The sequence below is a fragment of the Tenrec ecaudatus genome, chromosome 7 (assembly GCF_050624435.1).
Source record: "Tenrec ecaudatus isolate mTenEca1 chromosome 7, mTenEca1.hap1, whole genome shotgun sequence".
Lineage (NCBI taxonomy): Eukaryota > Metazoa > Chordata > Mammalia > Afrosoricida > Tenrecidae > Tenrec > Tenrec ecaudatus.
Window position 1 is genome coordinate 136,120,182 of NC_134536.1, and position 16,958 is coordinate 136,137,139.

The following is a 16,958-nucleotide window of genomic DNA, read 5'->3' on the forward strand; positions in this document are numbered from 1 at the left end:
CTATCTTTTTGATGACTGTTGGCTTTCTTCATGTAGGATGCTCTTGATGTAATCCGACAGCTTGTCTGGCTTTCGGTCACTGGTGCATCAAATCTGTTCTTGAAATGGCCTCCAAATTCGGGTGGGACATACTGCAGGTCATATTTTGGCTCCTGTGGATGTGTTTTAATTTTCAGCACCTTCAGCCTGAGCTTACAGATGAGCAACAGATGGTCTGTTCTGTAGGTGAACCCTGGTTTTGGGGTTGGCTGATGATGCTGAGCTTCTCCACCATCTCTTCCTACAAATGGAGTCTGTTTGACTCCCGTGCGCTTGATCTGGAAAAGTCCATGTGTCTTGTTGCTGTTTATGCTATTGGACAGACATTCACAGTGAAGAAGTCATTGGTCTTGCAAATTTTTACCACACAGCCTCCACCTTCGTTCTGTTCCCAAGGCCATACTTCCCAATGATTGATTCTTCCTCTGTTCCCATCTTTCCCGTTCTCATTTCCAGTAATTATCATAGCATCTTGAACAAGCTCAGACTGCAGAGGTTGGTGGAATTGTTCAGTGTCTTCATCACTGGCTTCAGTGGTTGGCGTGTAAATTTTGATAATAGATGTTACCTGGTCTTCCTTGTAGATATATGCATATTATCCTATCATGTATAGGGTTATTCTTCAAGATAGACCTTGAGACGTTCCTTTTGTTGATAAATGTGACACCATTCTTCTCCAGTTCCTCACGCTCAGTGTAGAAAACCATGTGGCTATCCGACTCAAAGTGGCCAAGACTATGTCAACCCACGAATGCCTAGGACACCGATCTTTATGCATTCCGTTTCCTTTTTGATGACTTCTGATTTTCCTAGATTCATACTTTGGACATTCCACATTCTGATGCTTGATGGATGTTTGCACCTGTTTCTCCTTCTTTGGAGTCGCGCCCCACCAGCCAACCAAAGCCCTGAAAGCTATGCTCGATCCATGCCATTTAGGTTGGCTCTACTTGAGGTGCCAGCTCTTCCCCAGTCGTATTTTGATTGCCTTGCAACCTAGGGGCTCACCTGGCACCATATCCGAGAATGACCTGCTATTCCAAGATTTCCAGTGTCCCCGAGAAGGATCCCACTCTTGTTAGTCTTCTTTGAGCCTGGAAGCTCCCACTAAAACTTGTGCACCATGGTGCCCTCACTGGTATTTGAAATACTGGTGGCATAGCCTCCAGTATCACAGCAACACCTCAAGTACCACCGTGTGGCAAATTGGCTACAGTTCAGCATCAGAGACACCCAGGATACAGTTCTTGCAATCAGGAGCACCCTTTCTCAGCTGTGCCCGAGACACGTTTCTTTTTTGGCCCTTGGTTTCTCCGTCAGAAGGCCTCTTGTCCTCCATCCTGTTTGGGAAAAGTTATAAAGGCCCAGTAGCACTGTTGATAAATACCTGCGGGCACTCCACCCTGCCCCAACCCTCAGCTCCAGCATGCTCCGCGGGAGCTCTGTGAGTCCGCGCACAGGTGGGCTTGGCACTGGCTCAAGGCTTTGGCAGCTTTTCAAATTCCACATGCCAGGCCATCGTGAATGGGGGACACCCTACTACTCCCAATTAGGTGCCTGAAGGCAGCCTACACCACAAGCAAGTTAATTGGCCCCAAGAAACTCAGGCTTCCTCTCGTCATAGACCAGGAAGCCCACTGCTCTCGTCTTGTACGCTGCCACTTCCCTGGTGTCTCTGTCTGTCTCTCAGATCATAGAGGCTCAGCTTCTGAGGATCTCTGGGTCCACAGGACATGTTATTGACTCTTGTCTCATAATTAGTGGTTCTCAACCTGTGGGTCACGACCCCTTTGGGGGTTGAACCACCCTTTCACAAGGGTCGACCAATTCATAACAGTAACAAAATGACAGTGATGAAGTAGCAACGGAAATAATGTTATGGTTGGGGGGGGGTCCTCCACAACATGAGGAACTGTATGAAAGGGCATTAGGCACTAGGAAGGTTGAGAACCACTGTTCTTAATGGTAGGGAGATCCCTCCTTGCTCTTGCTTCTGAGATGGTTCATTTTATACCCAGCAGGATGGCAAAACTGACCAATCCCTACATTAGCGTTCCATCAACCTTCTTTGCATGGTCCCACCTAGTCACAAGGAGTCTGGCTAGAAGAGCCTTACCAAGTCAACCAAAAAGGCCTACCCCACCGGCCACGTCTAGCTCGGGGCTTCTTCTAAGTGGCCTTCCCAGGCCGCCTCATCCTCCTTTTCTCTTCCTCACCCGAACTTCCGTAGACAACAGCAGGTGTGTGAAGCTTCCTTAACTGAAACTACTTACAGTCCCAGTAACTGCTTGGATTCCTGTGCTGCCTCGACCACCATTCGCTGTGTGACCCTGGGTAAGGCGCTGAGCTCCTCTGTGCTGAGGATTCAGCAAGGTCACAGGGCAGTTCCTGGCCTTGAGCGAGCAGTCTAGTAGTGCCATCATGCGAGCTCCTCTGTGGGGTGCCTGCGCACCGGGAGATTTCTCATCTCGAAACTGCCCTGCCCTTATTTTGGCATTGGACTTTGGGAGTGGAAAGTTTAATCTGACTGCCCCTACTGAAACCCAGTGCGTGTGCGCACGTGCACGCATACACACACACACACACACACACACCAGTGCTTCCACTCCCTTGCCCTGTGCAGTGCACACATGCCCTGGTTTGGGTGCCCTTACAGGCTGTTCGTAAATACCATCTCTGTCGGATCAAAGCCAGAACACACACACACACACACACGCCACTCCTGGAGCGTAAGCACAAGGAAAGGAAAGTGTACACAATGTGGAGAAGTCGGTGTGCACTCTGAACTGCATCGCACGACGAGAAGTCAGCGTTTACTTGGGTCGCTGGGGTGGTGTATCACTCGGCTGGCTGCCCTCTTCACTGCTGGTCAGCCAGCAGCCTCAGGACCGTCCCGGACCAGTGTTTGCCCAGAGGGGAATGTGCCCAGAGTCAGTGGCAGGTTCCCTGTTCTTTGGACAGGCCCCAACTTAGACTTAGACAGGCCTCCCTCACTCCATCACTTCAGACAAGCGTCCTGTGGCACCCCTGGGCCTGTCTCTCTCAGATGCAGTTTGCTGCTGCCGGAGCCCCTCCTGGTCCCGGTTATCTCTAGTGCTGCTTCTGCCCCAGTGCGCACACTGCTCAGACCCCTTGGTGGCCACGTCTCAGTGGACAGCCGCTTCCATGCCCCCACATGCTCCAGCCCACAAAGCACCTGGAGCTCCCAGGGGTACTGCTGGGGTCGCCATGGTACAGAATTGAGGGAAGGGAGGGGGAGGGGCAGTCAAGGACCCGGTGGGTGGGGATGTGTCCAAGGTAGCTTCCCAGGTGCCCCTGGGGTGGGAACACAGGGGAAGGAGCCCCACTGGCCGGGAGGGAGGGAGGGAAGGTGGGGGATCTCGCTCGAACATTCCACTCGGGAAGAGTCCCCTGAGTAGGCTCAGCGCCCTAGGCTGCTGCAGGAAAGGTGTGGTCCCCAAGGCTGCCCCGCAGCTGCTCCGAGGGAGGGAAGACCCCATGGCCCTGTTCTGCCACGTGCAGGAAGCCTGAGGAGGGGCCGGTCCACAGCTGGAAGAGGCCTGTGCAGGCACAGCAGGCCGGCCGTGCTCTGGGCAGGCAGTCTGACTTGCAGAAGGATGGACCCAAGGCCACTCTCCCCCCAGTCCCAGCTCTGCCCTCTGGGCAGCCAGCAGGGGACCCCTTTTCTAGTGAAGACAGCCCCCCTGTCTCCTTTCGCTCGCTGATTGCAAAGCAAGGGCCAACAGCCAGGAAACAATTTCACTTCTGCTTTGAGGCCGGGCAGGGGGTGCTCATGCCTCTTTGGGAGCCAGCACCCTCAGACGCCCAACTGCAGCGATTTCTCTCATCCAAGCTGTGTCCTTCTGGGGCAGCTGGTTCCGTCTTTCTCTCCGTTCCCTGCCCGTCCCGGGAGACTCCCGTTGAGTGTCACTTCCTCCAGGAAGCCTTCTTGGCCTGCGCAGCCACCCACCCCAGGTCTAGACAGCCCTCCTGCATGGTGTGCCTGTGTGCCTTCACCCCACAACCAGTCCCTGTTTAAGATGCGGCCCCCTGGGGTGGGGTGATGTCTCAGTGTGGTCTCCTCAGAGCCAGCACAGCCCCCAGGTCACTGAGCAGAGCCCCTCGGTGCCCCTCTGCACAGTAGGGAGCCCCCTGCCCTGCCCTGCCCTACCCTGAGGAAGGGAGAGAAGGGAGTGCATGGAATCGGTACAGGGGAAGGTTCCTTGGATGGCCCCTAGGGGGAGCCGATGGCCTGTCTGGGGCTTCGAGAGGCTGGTCCCTGGGAGCCGGGGATGGCGGAGGACAGGAAGCCTTGGAATAAGGAGGGCACCTCATCAGCTCCTCCTTCCCCAGAAGACCTGATTGAACCACATTGCTTCGGGACTAGAACGGTTAGAGAGTCTGTACGCAAGGAATGGACTCTGGTAGTGGGTAGCGTGGGAATGTGGAAGGTGGGCATATTTGAAAGACCCCCCACCCTGAGTCCACTGAGGCTCCTCAGCTGGAGAGCTGCTTTGGTGTTTGAGATGTACTCTGTCCAACACACACCCTGGAGGGAGGGAAAGGGCGGGACTCTGAGGCTCTGTGTGGCCTTGGGGCCCTGCTTGTGATCTTCCTCTCGGCAGCTTCTTGGTAGTGGTGCCTCCTCCGATGTACCTAGGAGCATCAGGGCGCGGTTCTGTGGCCCTGGTGTCTGTGGAGAGACATGGCCCCTCTGAGGGCACGCTGGGTTCTCCAAGCATTTCATCAGGGACCCCAGACTCCACCGGCACTTCCCACCCCCCCCATCAGTCCCCCACCCAGCTCCCTCCTCCTGCACCAGAGCTGCCTCCAGCCTGGGTCTTCTCCAGGGCCCAGCCTCTAAGGCCAATTCTGGACAACACTGATCCTGCCAGAGCCCAGCATGGGCTCCAACACCTCCCAGGCCCCCGCCCCCCTCTCCAGGACGACTAGTAGCAGCAGTGGCGGATGTAGCGATGGTAGTGGTCATGAAACAGCAGCACTTACACAGCTGTTGTACTCACTCACGACAGCCCAGACCCTGGGTTAGGCACTTTACAGGGGGCTTCAAAAAACTTAGGGGGAACAACAAAATGCCATTAACTTATCAAGTCCATTTCCCCACAAACTTGTAGAAGCTCCCTCGTACACCTGTTGACTCGTTCAATTCTCGTAGCCCTCTAGGAGGGAGATGCTCCTCTCTCTCTGGAACAGGTAAGCAACCTGGGGTTCCGGGAGATTAAGTGCTTGATCTACGGTCATGTGTTTTTAGGTGGCAGATCCAGACGAGCAGCTCCCTGGCTGTCCTCGCAGTCACCCTCCCCACCCCAGGTACCAGCGTCCCCGACTAGCTGAGAGTGCCCCGGGGTTTCTTGCTGGTGGCTGGAGGACATTGAGCCTTGAGCTTGGCATCTGAGGCTCCCTTTTAGTCAATCCCAGTTTGCTGTCCCCCCCTTGTGGTTCTTCCATCAGACTGGTCCTCAGTTCCCTGCTTTTCCTTACTGATCTCTGCCCGCAATGCCCTGACCTCGTGCCCCACACCCTGTCCTGCAAGGCAGAGGCGCATCTGGGGTATGGTGGCTATCGCACTGGCCCTGGGCAGGTGGCACCAGGGAGCAGTTTGGCGCTGATCTTTTAGGTCACTACACCATAAAAGCAGGTCTGACCCTCAAAGTCCAGCCGGTTCCACCATGACCAAGGACGGACCCTGGGCTGTACTGGGTTCATAGAAACCGCTCCGTGGCTCCGTGTACCTGGGGCCAGTGCAGTCCCACCGCCTCGAGGTCTGGCTGCAACCCCATCCCCTCCTGGAGGCTGGCCCAGATAGCCCGGACTGGAGTGATGGCTGACTTCCTCCTACGACCCTGACACTTCTAAGGCCGCACCCCCACCCCACCTCCCACCTGCCATTTCTGGTGGCTCCAGTCACTCGTTCCAAATGATCAGTTGCTATGGAGTCCACGGTCCAATGCATGGTGACCCCGTGAGTGGCTGAGCAGAACCGTGTTCAGTGGGGCTTCCAAGGGCTGGCTTTTCGAAAGTAGACCACCAGGCCTTTCTTCTGCGGTACGGCTAGGTGCACTTAAAGCTCTAACCTTGCAGGTCGTGCCTACCAGTTAACTGTCTGTACCACCCCTGACACGTATCTTCCTTCCCCCATGGGAGTGAAGAGTTGAGCAAGAGGGGCTCTTGCTCTCCCAGAAGCCTTTGCAGAAGAAATGTGCTGGCGTTGGTGTTACCAGGATGCCTGCCTGCCCCGGCCTCAATCCTGTCACTGCCCAGAACTGTCCTGTGGCCTCATGCAGATCACTTGGCATCTGTGTGCCTTAGCTGCCGCATCTCCACAGTGGATTCCAACGCCCGTTCTTGTAGAAGAGGCTGGGCTGCAGGTGCAGATGATAGTGGTGGGGGTGGTATTGGGGGGTGGGTGCTGATGGATGGTAGAGGTGTTGGTGGTGATGGGTGGTGGTGATGATTGTGGTGGGTGGTAATGGGTAGTGGTTGTAGTGGTAATGGGTGCTGGTGGTGATGGGTGGTGGCAGTGGTGGTTGCGAAAGACCTTCGGGTAGATTTCAACCCCCAGCAACCTCACATATCACAGAGTACAACTTCCACACAGGGCTTTTGTCTTTCAGAAATAGATTCTATATTTGTTGGTCATTGTTACAAAGACAAATGAAAGAAAAAACAACACCAAAAACATTCATCCCCCCAAACCAGTGTGAGTCAGAGTGACCCCATTTTGACCAGTGCAGGGGGGCCGCCATTCTCGCCCTCTCTGAGCCAGCAGATGGCGAGTGAGTGAGTGAGTTTGTGTGTGAGAGAGAGATTGATTCATGACAGGGTTACTCTCTCTCTGAGGGGAGCCACCGTCTCACCCTCTCTGAGCCGGCCGCCCCAGGAACCCAGCTCCGTGCCCCCAGGTGCCAGTGCCATCTTCCAAGTCACCCCATCGTCTGATCCGTGTGGATGGGCCTGGAAGGAGCAGAAAGCTGAAGGCAGACGAGTTAAGCTAAGCCACTCTGGTGTTTAGAAGACGCCGGGGGATAGTTTCAGTTTACAATTAAAAACCCCAACCTCTTTTAGGATTCATCCAACCTCCCCGGCTCCAGAAATTGTGGATTCGATGGGAATTTGAAATTCCGCCCTGCATTTTCTCCCTCTCATGAGCAGTGTCCATCTATGGGGTCTTTGATGGCAACTCCGGTGATAGTAGCCAGGCAACGGGGTCAGTTATTCCCGGAGGCCCTTACCACGTCTTCCGTCTTCCGTTTTCCCATTCCTGACTCTCCTCGGTCCTGTTGCCTCAGGCACATAGAGATGTCGTGTCGTGTCGTGCCCTGGATGGCCACTGGCACGCAGCACTTTCTGGGCATTGCAGAACGGGTGGTCCTCTTCCTCTAGTCCAGGTGTCACAGCCTCAGCCCTGTGGCCACTTGGACTGGATCATTCTTGGTTGGGAGGAGCCGCCCTGTGTGTTGTGGGGTCTTCAGCCGCACCTCTGATCTCTACCCACCAGGTGCCACTGGCACCCCTCCCCCCTTAGTTACGGCAGCCCAAACTGCCTTTAGACATGTCCAGATGCCCCAGGGCTGAGGGTGGGGCCACACCATCGCCCCAGCTGAGATCAAGGAGGGAACTCACCAACTGCGGACTGCTGCCTCAACTCAAGAGCCTGGAGCCCCTGGGTTTGCAGACAGCCGGCTGCCAACGGAAGGGTGGGATGTTCAGGTCCATTCAGAGGCACCTGCTTCCGGGGTGGGGGTGGGAGGAAGCTCTGGAAAACCCTAGGGAGCGTGGTTCCCCTCGAACACACACGGCCCATGAGTCAGTGCTGACCCGCTCACGGTGCGCCTAGCCCTGTGACTCACTCTGATGTCAGGTCTGGGTGGCAGGTAAGCCTTACACGTGTAGGACGTGGAAGACGTGAAGGGTCTTGGCGGGCGGTCTAGAGGGGACCCTTGGGCTGAAACTTGAAAGAGAGCAGGGTGGATTGAGACTGGTCCAGGGAAGCAAGGGAGGGCACTCCAGGTGAGGGGAGCAGCCCGAGCCAACACATGGGACAGGCACAGGCAGGGCCTCTTGGCGACATCCAGCCGCCTCTGGCTACGCAGCACAGCGTGGAGGGTGTGTTTGGGGGAGCAGTGGGACCGAAGGTTAAATCAATATTGTTCCCTGTGTGTTTGGTCGTGGGACACCAAGTCTCACCGGGAGGCACCCCAGGTGTGTTAGGTCTGAATGCCAGACTCCCATAAAACCTCGCCGAGCTTGAGCCCGCCCCCTCCACCCAAGGTTTTCAGATTCTCTGTGATGGGGCTGGGGCCACACCCATGGTCAGCCAGGCCCTGGGGGCTCAGCCTGGATGGGGTAGATAATGTCTTCTTCTCACCCTGGAACCGGTTCTTCCTGCAGGTGGTAAACCCCAAAAAGAAAATGAAGAAAAAGAAATACGTGAATTCAGGCACAGTGAGTAGCCACCCCCCGCCCCATGCCCACAGCGGGCCTAGACACTGGGCCCCCAGATCGGTGAGGTGTCGGGGAGCCTGGCTTCACACACACACACACACACACACACACACACACGTGGGAACCCAGGGAGGCTGGGCGAAGGAGGGGAGGGGATGGGAGGGGGGTTGGGTGGAGGGAGCCATGGCCCAGGCTGTGAGAGTGAGAAGTCATCTTCAAGAAACCCCCACGGGAACTTCCTGCAGGAAGGAAGGGGGTTGCGCCCCAGCTCTGGGAAACTCCCGGATTCCTGAAGAATCAGGTAGCATCATCCCTTGTCCTAAAGGCAGGGAAGTGACTCTGCCCGGGTCACACAGTGAAGGCGTAGCAGAGTGGGGTCCACAGGGCAATTGGCTCCAGGCTGGCCGCTGCTCTGGGCACCCCCTTGTCTTAACTGTGCCCACCCCAGGGTGACTCTGGGGCCCACTGACTTCCGGGAGCGGGTCCTCAGTTCATTCACACGTTCTCCCAACACCTATTTCCCGATGCTGCTGTGTGTCACAGGGAGTCAGGCCCACTGGACGGCCACTCCCACTCCCCTGTGGCAGACACTGCTCTGGGCACCTGGGTGAGAGCTGGGAACAAGGTGAGCTCAGGTGCTTATGCTCTCGTGGGGGGGGGGGGCGGGGGACAAGACACACACATGCTGTGTTTTTTCCAACAACCGATAGGGTGCACGGTCTTTGCCAGTCCAGCCACAGCCTCCCCAGTCCGTGTCCTCTGCAAGCGGTGCACGTTACATGCCTGTGCTTCGGAAGCGTGGGCGAGTTCTATGGGGAAATCATGTTCACCTGGATGCCGTGGGAAATTTAAAGAAGAGCAGCAACAAACCCCACGTTTCTCAATACGAGTGTCATGGGAACAAATGCAGGAAGGTCAAGGAATGCCCGGGGCACAACTCTCCTGCGTCAGGTCGTTAAGGCACGCTTCTCTGCGAAGGTGGCATTTGAACAGAGACCCAGGGCGGGTAAGGGAGCACGCGTGGAGGGTATGGAGGAAAGGGCTTCCCAGGCTCAGGCCCCCAGGTGGGAGTGTGCACACAGTGCGCTTCTAGAACCAGCCAGTGTCTGTGGCCTGACCGTCCCCCTTCCCCGCCGTAGAGGCGCATGGCCCATCAGCGAATGCAGCCAAGCGGAGGCTGCGATTCCAGACCTGACCTGCCACCCTCAAAACCCAAACCCACCTCCCCGCCATCGAGCAGACTCTGACTGCTAGTGACCCCATCGCGCGGGGTAGACTCGCCTCTGTGAGCCTGAGACCGTGCTGCCTTACGCTCACAGGCTCCTCATGCTTTTTAAACAGGGGGCCACTTCACTGTCCCTCAGACCCGTTGGAGGGCCGGACTATAGTTTAAAAACAACTATGAACAAATGCCTATGCACACTGCACACACCTTATTTTGAAGTAAAAAAAAAACAAATGGGGCAAAAACACCCGGCCCGAGGGCTGTAGTTTGAGGACGCCTGCCTTACGGGAATAGAAAGCCTTGTTATTCCCCCCAAGGAGCGGCTGGGGGTTTCGAACTGCTGGCCTTGCAGGTAGCAGCCCAGTGTGTAACCACTGCACCACCAGGGCTCCTGTCAGGTATGAAGTGCTCTTTATATTCAGAGCACACACTGACCGCTGCTTCTCTGACCAGAACGCCTAGGCTGGGAGGGACGGTCCCTTTGTCCAGAGCAGGTGTTCTGCTCAGCACAGGGGTGCTGTCCGTGTTGGGGGCAGGGTGCCCCCTGGCCTCTGCCCATAGTGGCCGGCGGACACCCGCACCCCCCTCCCCCAATCCCGTGAGGATCCTCTCAAACCCTCCCACACATTCCCCAATGCCCAATGACAGGCGACATCTCCCCTAGCTGAGAACTCTTGGTTGTACAACTAAAGGAAAAAGCTTTAGAAACCACTGGCCTTGTTCCGTCTTCTTACTTTAAAGATGAGGACGGGAAAGCCTGTGGTGTGTCCCCGTCACCCAGGGCGCTGGGGCCAGTGAAACCAGGTCCTGCGCTTTCCCCCCACGTTTCTTGATCGCCATGATCACGAACATCACCCGGACCCAGGATGTGCATTGAAATGCCAGTCCAGTGCCCAGGGGTGCTCTGTTAGGACAACCAGGGGAAGAAGTGACGTGCACGCGACCCGCGCCGTGTTTTCTTCACCTCATCCCCGTGGGAAAGCGGGGCAGCACATAAGACCGCAGGATCGATGCCTTAGCGTGATGGTGATGAGATTGACCAGAGCCCGGGCTGCCAGAAGAACAAACCCACCTGTCTTGGGAGACGGACGGCAAGACTTGGTACCGTGGACGTATTGAAAGGGGAGACCAGTCACTCGAGGAGAACATTGGGCATGTTAAAGTAGCAGGGCAGCGAAAGGGGAAGGCCCCCCTCAAGACGGGCGGACACATGTCTGCTTTGATGGGCTCAGACGTAGGAGCCGCTGTGAGAATGGTGCAGGACCGGCCGGTGCCTCGCTCTGTTGCACGCGGTCACTATGAGTCAGAACCGACTCCACGGCACCTCACCGCAGGCCAGGGGCAAGGGTTTTGTGGTTTTATCTGGCGTATTGCTGCTTCTGAGAAGCTCTGATGGAGTAGTGGCTCACTCACCTGGCTGCTCACCTGCAGGGGGGCAGCTTAAACCCAGCAGCCGCTCTGCAGGCGGAAGATGAGTGAAAGCCCCAGACACTCACAGGAGCAAATCTTCTCTTCCGACGGAGTAGCTCTGGGTTGGCGTCAGCGGTCCTGGCACCGTGCTGTGTGCAGGAGTCTCCTGTGGATCTTGTGAACGCAGAACCCCAAGTGCTGAATTTCAAGACCTTGCACATGGGGCTGCCCCAGGGCTCACACCGCACATTGGGGATCAAACCTGGAGTGAATTCTGATGGCCGGGCAAGTTAGGGAATGAGCTGCAGCCCAGGGCCTTGGACAACCTTGGCTGTGGCTTTAGACTCACGAGGAGCTTTAAGCAGACCCAGGGCCAGAGCCCCACTGCAGAATTGCAGATGGAATTGAGGTAGGGCAGCCCCTCTCCCCACCCCCACAGGCCCAGAGATGCTTTAAAATAGCAGTTCTCAACCTGTGGGTCACGACCCCTTTGGGGCTCGAATGACCTTTTCACAGGGGTCGCCCGATGCATAACTACCAAAATGACAGTGATGAAGTAGCAACAAAAATAATGTTCTGATTGGGGGGTCACCACATGAGGAACTGTATGAAAGGGTCGAGGCATGAGGAAGGTTGAGAACCACTGCCTTAAAAGATCACCAGGAAGTGTCAAATACTCCCAAACAGGGACCAGGCGATCCCTGTAAGACAATGCTGTGTGTGATCACTATTGGAAAGGAAAACCCAACAAAAATCAGGTTTCATACCAAAAGCAGCTGACTCCGATGGACACAGGGCAGTTGGGGAGAGGGCAAGGGAAAGAAAGAAGGGGAGAAAAGAACCAATAATTCTTAAAACCCAGCAGCAACAAGAACAGTGTGTGCTTGTGTAGAGAGGAGGCGGAACCACCCGCGTGCGGAGACACACACACACACACACACACACACACACACACTCCTGATGAACACCAGGCAGGGTTGACAGACCCCCCATTCCTACCACTGAAAGGAAGGGGTCTTTGTTCATCCAGTTGCCTAACCCCATCACCGCAGTGGGCAGGGATCACCAGAGCCCAGCCCAGCACTCACAAATGGTTCATCACCCGCTGCCACCGGAGAGTAGATAAAGAAGGCTGCAGGGTGGAGGGAGTGTGTCCTCTTACAGAGCCTAAGGCCCCTCACCCCTTCCTTTCATGCATCTCATTCACCCTATGGCTGCAGGAGCTGCCAGCTAGCTGTCTGGTGCTGGCACCTTCCAGAAGGTGGGCATCAGGAGACCTGCCTGGGAGGGGTGCCTGGTGGAGCTCAGCTACCTAACGGAAAAGGACAAGTGTGTGTCTAAGGATTTAGTCCATGGGACCAGGCGAGGTGGGCACAGACCCTTCGGACCCTCTGACCCCTTTGGAGTCAGAGCAGGTGCTCACTGCAGGGAGCCTCATGACCCGACCTTAAGCCCTGCATTCTGCTGAGAGAGAAGAGGACTCTCCCAGGATGCAGTGTGGCAGCACACGGTCAAGAGTACAGGCCCTGGAGTCAGACTGGGGTTCAGACCCCTACTCTGCCTCCTCCCGGGGAGTCTCGGTCCCTTCGGCTGTAAAATGGGCATAGACAATTGTGTCTCTTCACTGGGCACTGTGAGCACCGAATGCGGCCCGCTGGCAACCCTGACACAGACTGAGCGCTCAGGACACGCTAGCTCCTGCGTGGCATGGTTCTCCCCAGCTCTCTCTCCACACCCCTCCACATCCCCCGCCCTGTTGACCGAGCTCCTCTCGTCTCCAGGTCACGCTGCTGTCCTTCGCTGTGGAGTCGGAGTGCACGTTCCTGGACTACATCAAGGGAGGGTGAGAGGAGATGAAGGAGGCGGGGGGAGGGCAGGTCCCCTCCCTGTGATGCTACCAAGCGCTCCCAAGCTAAGGAGATTGACCTGGGTCACAATGGGGTCTCCAGGCAGAGATGGGACCCACAGATGGGACGGGGCTCGTGACAGAGGGAGCCGAGGTTCTGGAGACGATGGAGAGAGCCAGGGGGCCCAGGCTCTGGACCCCGTTTCCCATCCTCTGGCTGTGGGACTTCGGACAAGTCGCCCTCTCTCCCTGGGGCCTCAAAAGCCTCCGTGGACAAATGGGATGAAAGGATCCTGACATTTTCCCATGAGCTTTTCAAAGCTGCCTCTTGTCTGGGCTTCCCTCCACAGAGAAGCAAGGTAGCTGAGTTCTGAGTTGGCTGCCAACTTGAATCTCTGTGCTGGGGGCAAAGACCTGCGGCCAGGTGGGGTTGGGGAGTGAGCTGGTTACGGTGCTGGGGCCTGCTGGTGGTCAGGCGCCAGGTAAGGAGCAGAGAGTGGCCAGGGTCTGGAGGCAGAGAAGCCACCAGCAGCGCCAGCCAGCGTCCCAGGAGATAAGAACTTAACTCCAGGGTGAGGGCCTGCCCACATGCTCCCTGCCAGGACAGGTGTCAGGTCACAGCGTGGGCAGCCAGGATCCCACAGGTGAAGGCAGGTGAGTGACTGCACCTGTCTGGAAGGGAGACAGGTTGAGGCAGCTGCCAAAGGCTCAGCCTAGCCAAGCGGGCACCTCGGCGGCCTGATTCTCCGGGGTAGAGAGAAAGTCAGGCCCTGGGACTCCACCTTCACTTTCCCATGACACCGCGGCCACAGCCTAGGGCTGCAAGCTCCCCTTCCACCCACTGAGCACATACCCTTCCTCTGCTCAGCCAGAGGCCTCCCCTGCCCCCTCCTTCTCAGCAAAACCACCCCGTTCTCTCTCCTATTAGGCAACACACACCTTTACCCTCCTGGAACCCCAACTCACCGTGACCCAGGTGTAGCAGAGTAAACCGGAGCTCCGTGAGGGCTGCTTAGCCTGGGCTTCATGGATGCGCATCACCAGACCTTTCTCCCACGGTGCCAGTAGACACCCGGTCGCCCTAAGCTGGAATCTCAGCACCGACTCGATGGTGGCGGTAGAGTACTTTCCTTAGCCTCCCCTGCCTGCCCACCCACCAAACAAAAGTCCCGACTCCTTGTGACCTTGTGAGCAGAACTGCCCCTGTCGTGTTTCAAGGCTGCCTAGGGACAGGAGCCCAAAGCCCCAGCTGTCTCCCCCGGAGCCGACGGGTGGGTTTGGACCATGAACCTTGCGGTTACAGGAGCCCAATGCGCAACCCACGCCACTAAGGGATTTTCAGTTTTCATCCCGTTTCTCCTTCTGGTTTGCCTAGCGCCCCAGCTCTCTCAGCTTAGTGGGCAGGGAAGACAATCATCTGCGTTTTATAGATGGACCCATGGCATAGCTTGCCCGAGGCCACACGTCTAGTCAGGGGCAGGACTCCTTCCCCCAGTGCCTGCTGCCTTTCCTCCCACTGTACTGCAGAGGCCTGGGCCAGCCTGCCTCCCCTGTACACTACCCCATCCCAGGAGGGGCGTGAGGGCAAGGAGAAGGCCCACCAAGTGGACAAGGGGCTTGCAGAGTGCCTGCCACTGCACAGCTGGTGCCCGAGGGTACCGGGCAGGTTAGAGTCCCAGCGCCAGCCTTCCCCACACCTCTAATCAAGCTCTCCAGGGAGTCTGAGTGAGAGCTGGCACCAGGGAGCAGACGCCTGGCGGGCATGCCCGGGCAGGAAGCCCGTGACAGAGGCAGAGGCAGAGGCATTTATCTAGGGATCCTCTCCTCCCTGGTCTCTCTCACCCACCCACCTGTCCCAGGAGGGGGAGCAAGGGTACCGCCCTTCTGTCACTCCTGCCCCTCATGTCAAAGCAGGAGCTGGGAGCCCAGAGTGTCTATGCTGCTCTGTAACAGAGAGCTGAGCGGCAGGGAGTCATTTCCCCCATTCTTTTTCTTACCCAGCCAGGTAGGAGGTTTGTTTGGGGATTAGCGCCTGCCTTGCCTCTCATTGAATATCTGGGAGAACCGACCAGACTGGGTCCCTCAGTTGCAGTTCTGAGGGCCAGAAGCATTGTTCCAAAGGTGACTCCAGAACAGGCCTCTGACCTTCCAAATGTCTCCTGTATTCTCCTAAAGATGCAATCATTATACTCCACACTACAAGATGATAACAACCTGCCATCATCTTTAGTTCTTCCAGTCCAGAGCTTACAGCCCAGCGAGGCTTGCCTTTCACGCAGGGAGGGGGAAAGATCTGCGGCAGGCGTCCACAGCCACTCAGTGGCCCAGGCTCTTGCCATCTGTGGTTCCTTCTCCCTCAGAGCCCGGGCCTCATTGGATTTTCTGCCCTAATCAATAGATAAGGGCATGGGTCAGGACTCAGGTCTCCTGCTGATCATGTCCTCGACCTCCCTAGGGTCAACCTTGAGCCCCTGCGACCATTGAGCCCCCTGAAATTTCAACCCAATCATCTGGAAATTTTCAAACACAGACAAAAAATGGAGGGAAAGGATAAGTGAACTCCGAAAGACCCCTGTTCCAGCAACTCTCCCCTCCATCCAGTTACCATGAGCAAATCTGTGACAGCTTTTCCAGAATAAAAAGTTAGATTTGGGGGATTCAGGTGATGGAGCTGTACCTTTCTAGGGGCTGGGGGAACCAGGCACTTGATTGTTAACAAAACACAGCGAACAGGGACGTGAGTTCCTGATAAAGCCAAGTGGTGTGATTTAACCCCAAATACTTCACAATGTAGCTCCTACATACGAGGGTCCTCTCTTTAGAAACAAGCGAACCATAACCAAAATATTTCAGTTACACCTAGAAATCAGCAATTCTTCCATACTGCACGTCTAATCAGTTATTCAAGTTCCCCCCAATTCTTAACAAAATTTCAAATAGAGTTGTTTTCATCAGACTCCGGACCAGGTCTGTATTTTGAGATTGAGTGACTTGTTTCTTAATTCCTCTTTCATCTCGATTGTAGGTTCCCAAGTTTATTTGACCTACTCTCCCAGCCCCCACTCCCTTTTCAGGAAAAAAAAAAAAGACACAGCACCCCACCCCACCCCTGGCAATTAAAGCCGTCTGTGCTCCCTAGGGCCCATCATCCAGGACCAAAGTGTCGAACCTGCTTTGGCCAAACCGTCTCCCACTTTGGGAAACACTGCACTAGCGAGTCCTCCACCCCATCCCCAACTACCTAAAGGACTTGCTAAAACAGATTCCCAGCCTCTTCCCACCCCCTTGAAGACGTTCTGATCCCACAGGTCTGGGCGAGGGCCTGCACTTCCTAACAGGTTGTCAGGTGGTGCTGGTGTTGCAGTTCTGGGGCCCACACTTGACATTGCGGGCCAGGGCCAAGTTCCCGGGTCTGGGCGCTGTGGCTCCTTCCCCTGCAGCATCACGGTCCCCTGTGTTTCTGCCAAACCTGTCGGTAGACTGGAGGTTCGACAGGACTCGGGTCCAATTTTCTGTGGAGATGACTTCATGAATAGCGTTTCGTTCTTCTCGCAAGAGATGCACAATGTCTATTCGACTCTTTCTTAGTGAACTTCAGACTTGAGCCTCAAATAGGTGCCCGAGCACAGGCTTATTCTAACTCTACTTCACGTGGGTCTGAGATTCGTCATCATGAGTTATCATCGGGCCACACAGAACGGACTCATCTTCAAAGCACTTTCATGCGGCTAAATTCCTTTGATCCTCCCGCCAGCCCCTTGGGGGAGGGTGTGGCTGGTGGCCCCATCTTCCTTCAGAACTGGAGGCTGAGTCTTGGAGAGAAGGAGGATATCTCCATCTGAAGACAGGGTCTCAGCCCTGCCCTGCGCCCCCCTCACAGCCCCGCCTCTCCTGAGATAACAGCCCCCTCCCCCTCTCCTCTAGGACTCAGATCAACTTCACGGTGGCCATTGATTTTACTGCCTCCAATGG

At 56.1% G+C, this 16,958-nt stretch overlaps 1 protein-coding gene across 1 annotated transcript in view; it reads left to right on the forward strand.

Annotated features, from left to right (window-relative positions):
- Window positions 1–16,958, forward strand: part of LOC142453658 (copine-5) — a 42,784-nt gene that overhangs the window by 18,711 nt on the left and 7,115 nt on the right. The window contains exons 5-7 of the mRNA XM_075555187.1: window positions 8,452–8,505; window positions 12,922–12,983; window positions 16,911–16,957. Coding sequence (XP_075411302.1) covers window positions 8,452–8,505; window positions 12,922–12,983; window positions 16,911–16,957 — 163 coding nt within the window. The remainder of the gene's footprint in view (window positions 1–8,451; window positions 8,506–12,921; window positions 12,984–16,910; window position 16,958) is intronic.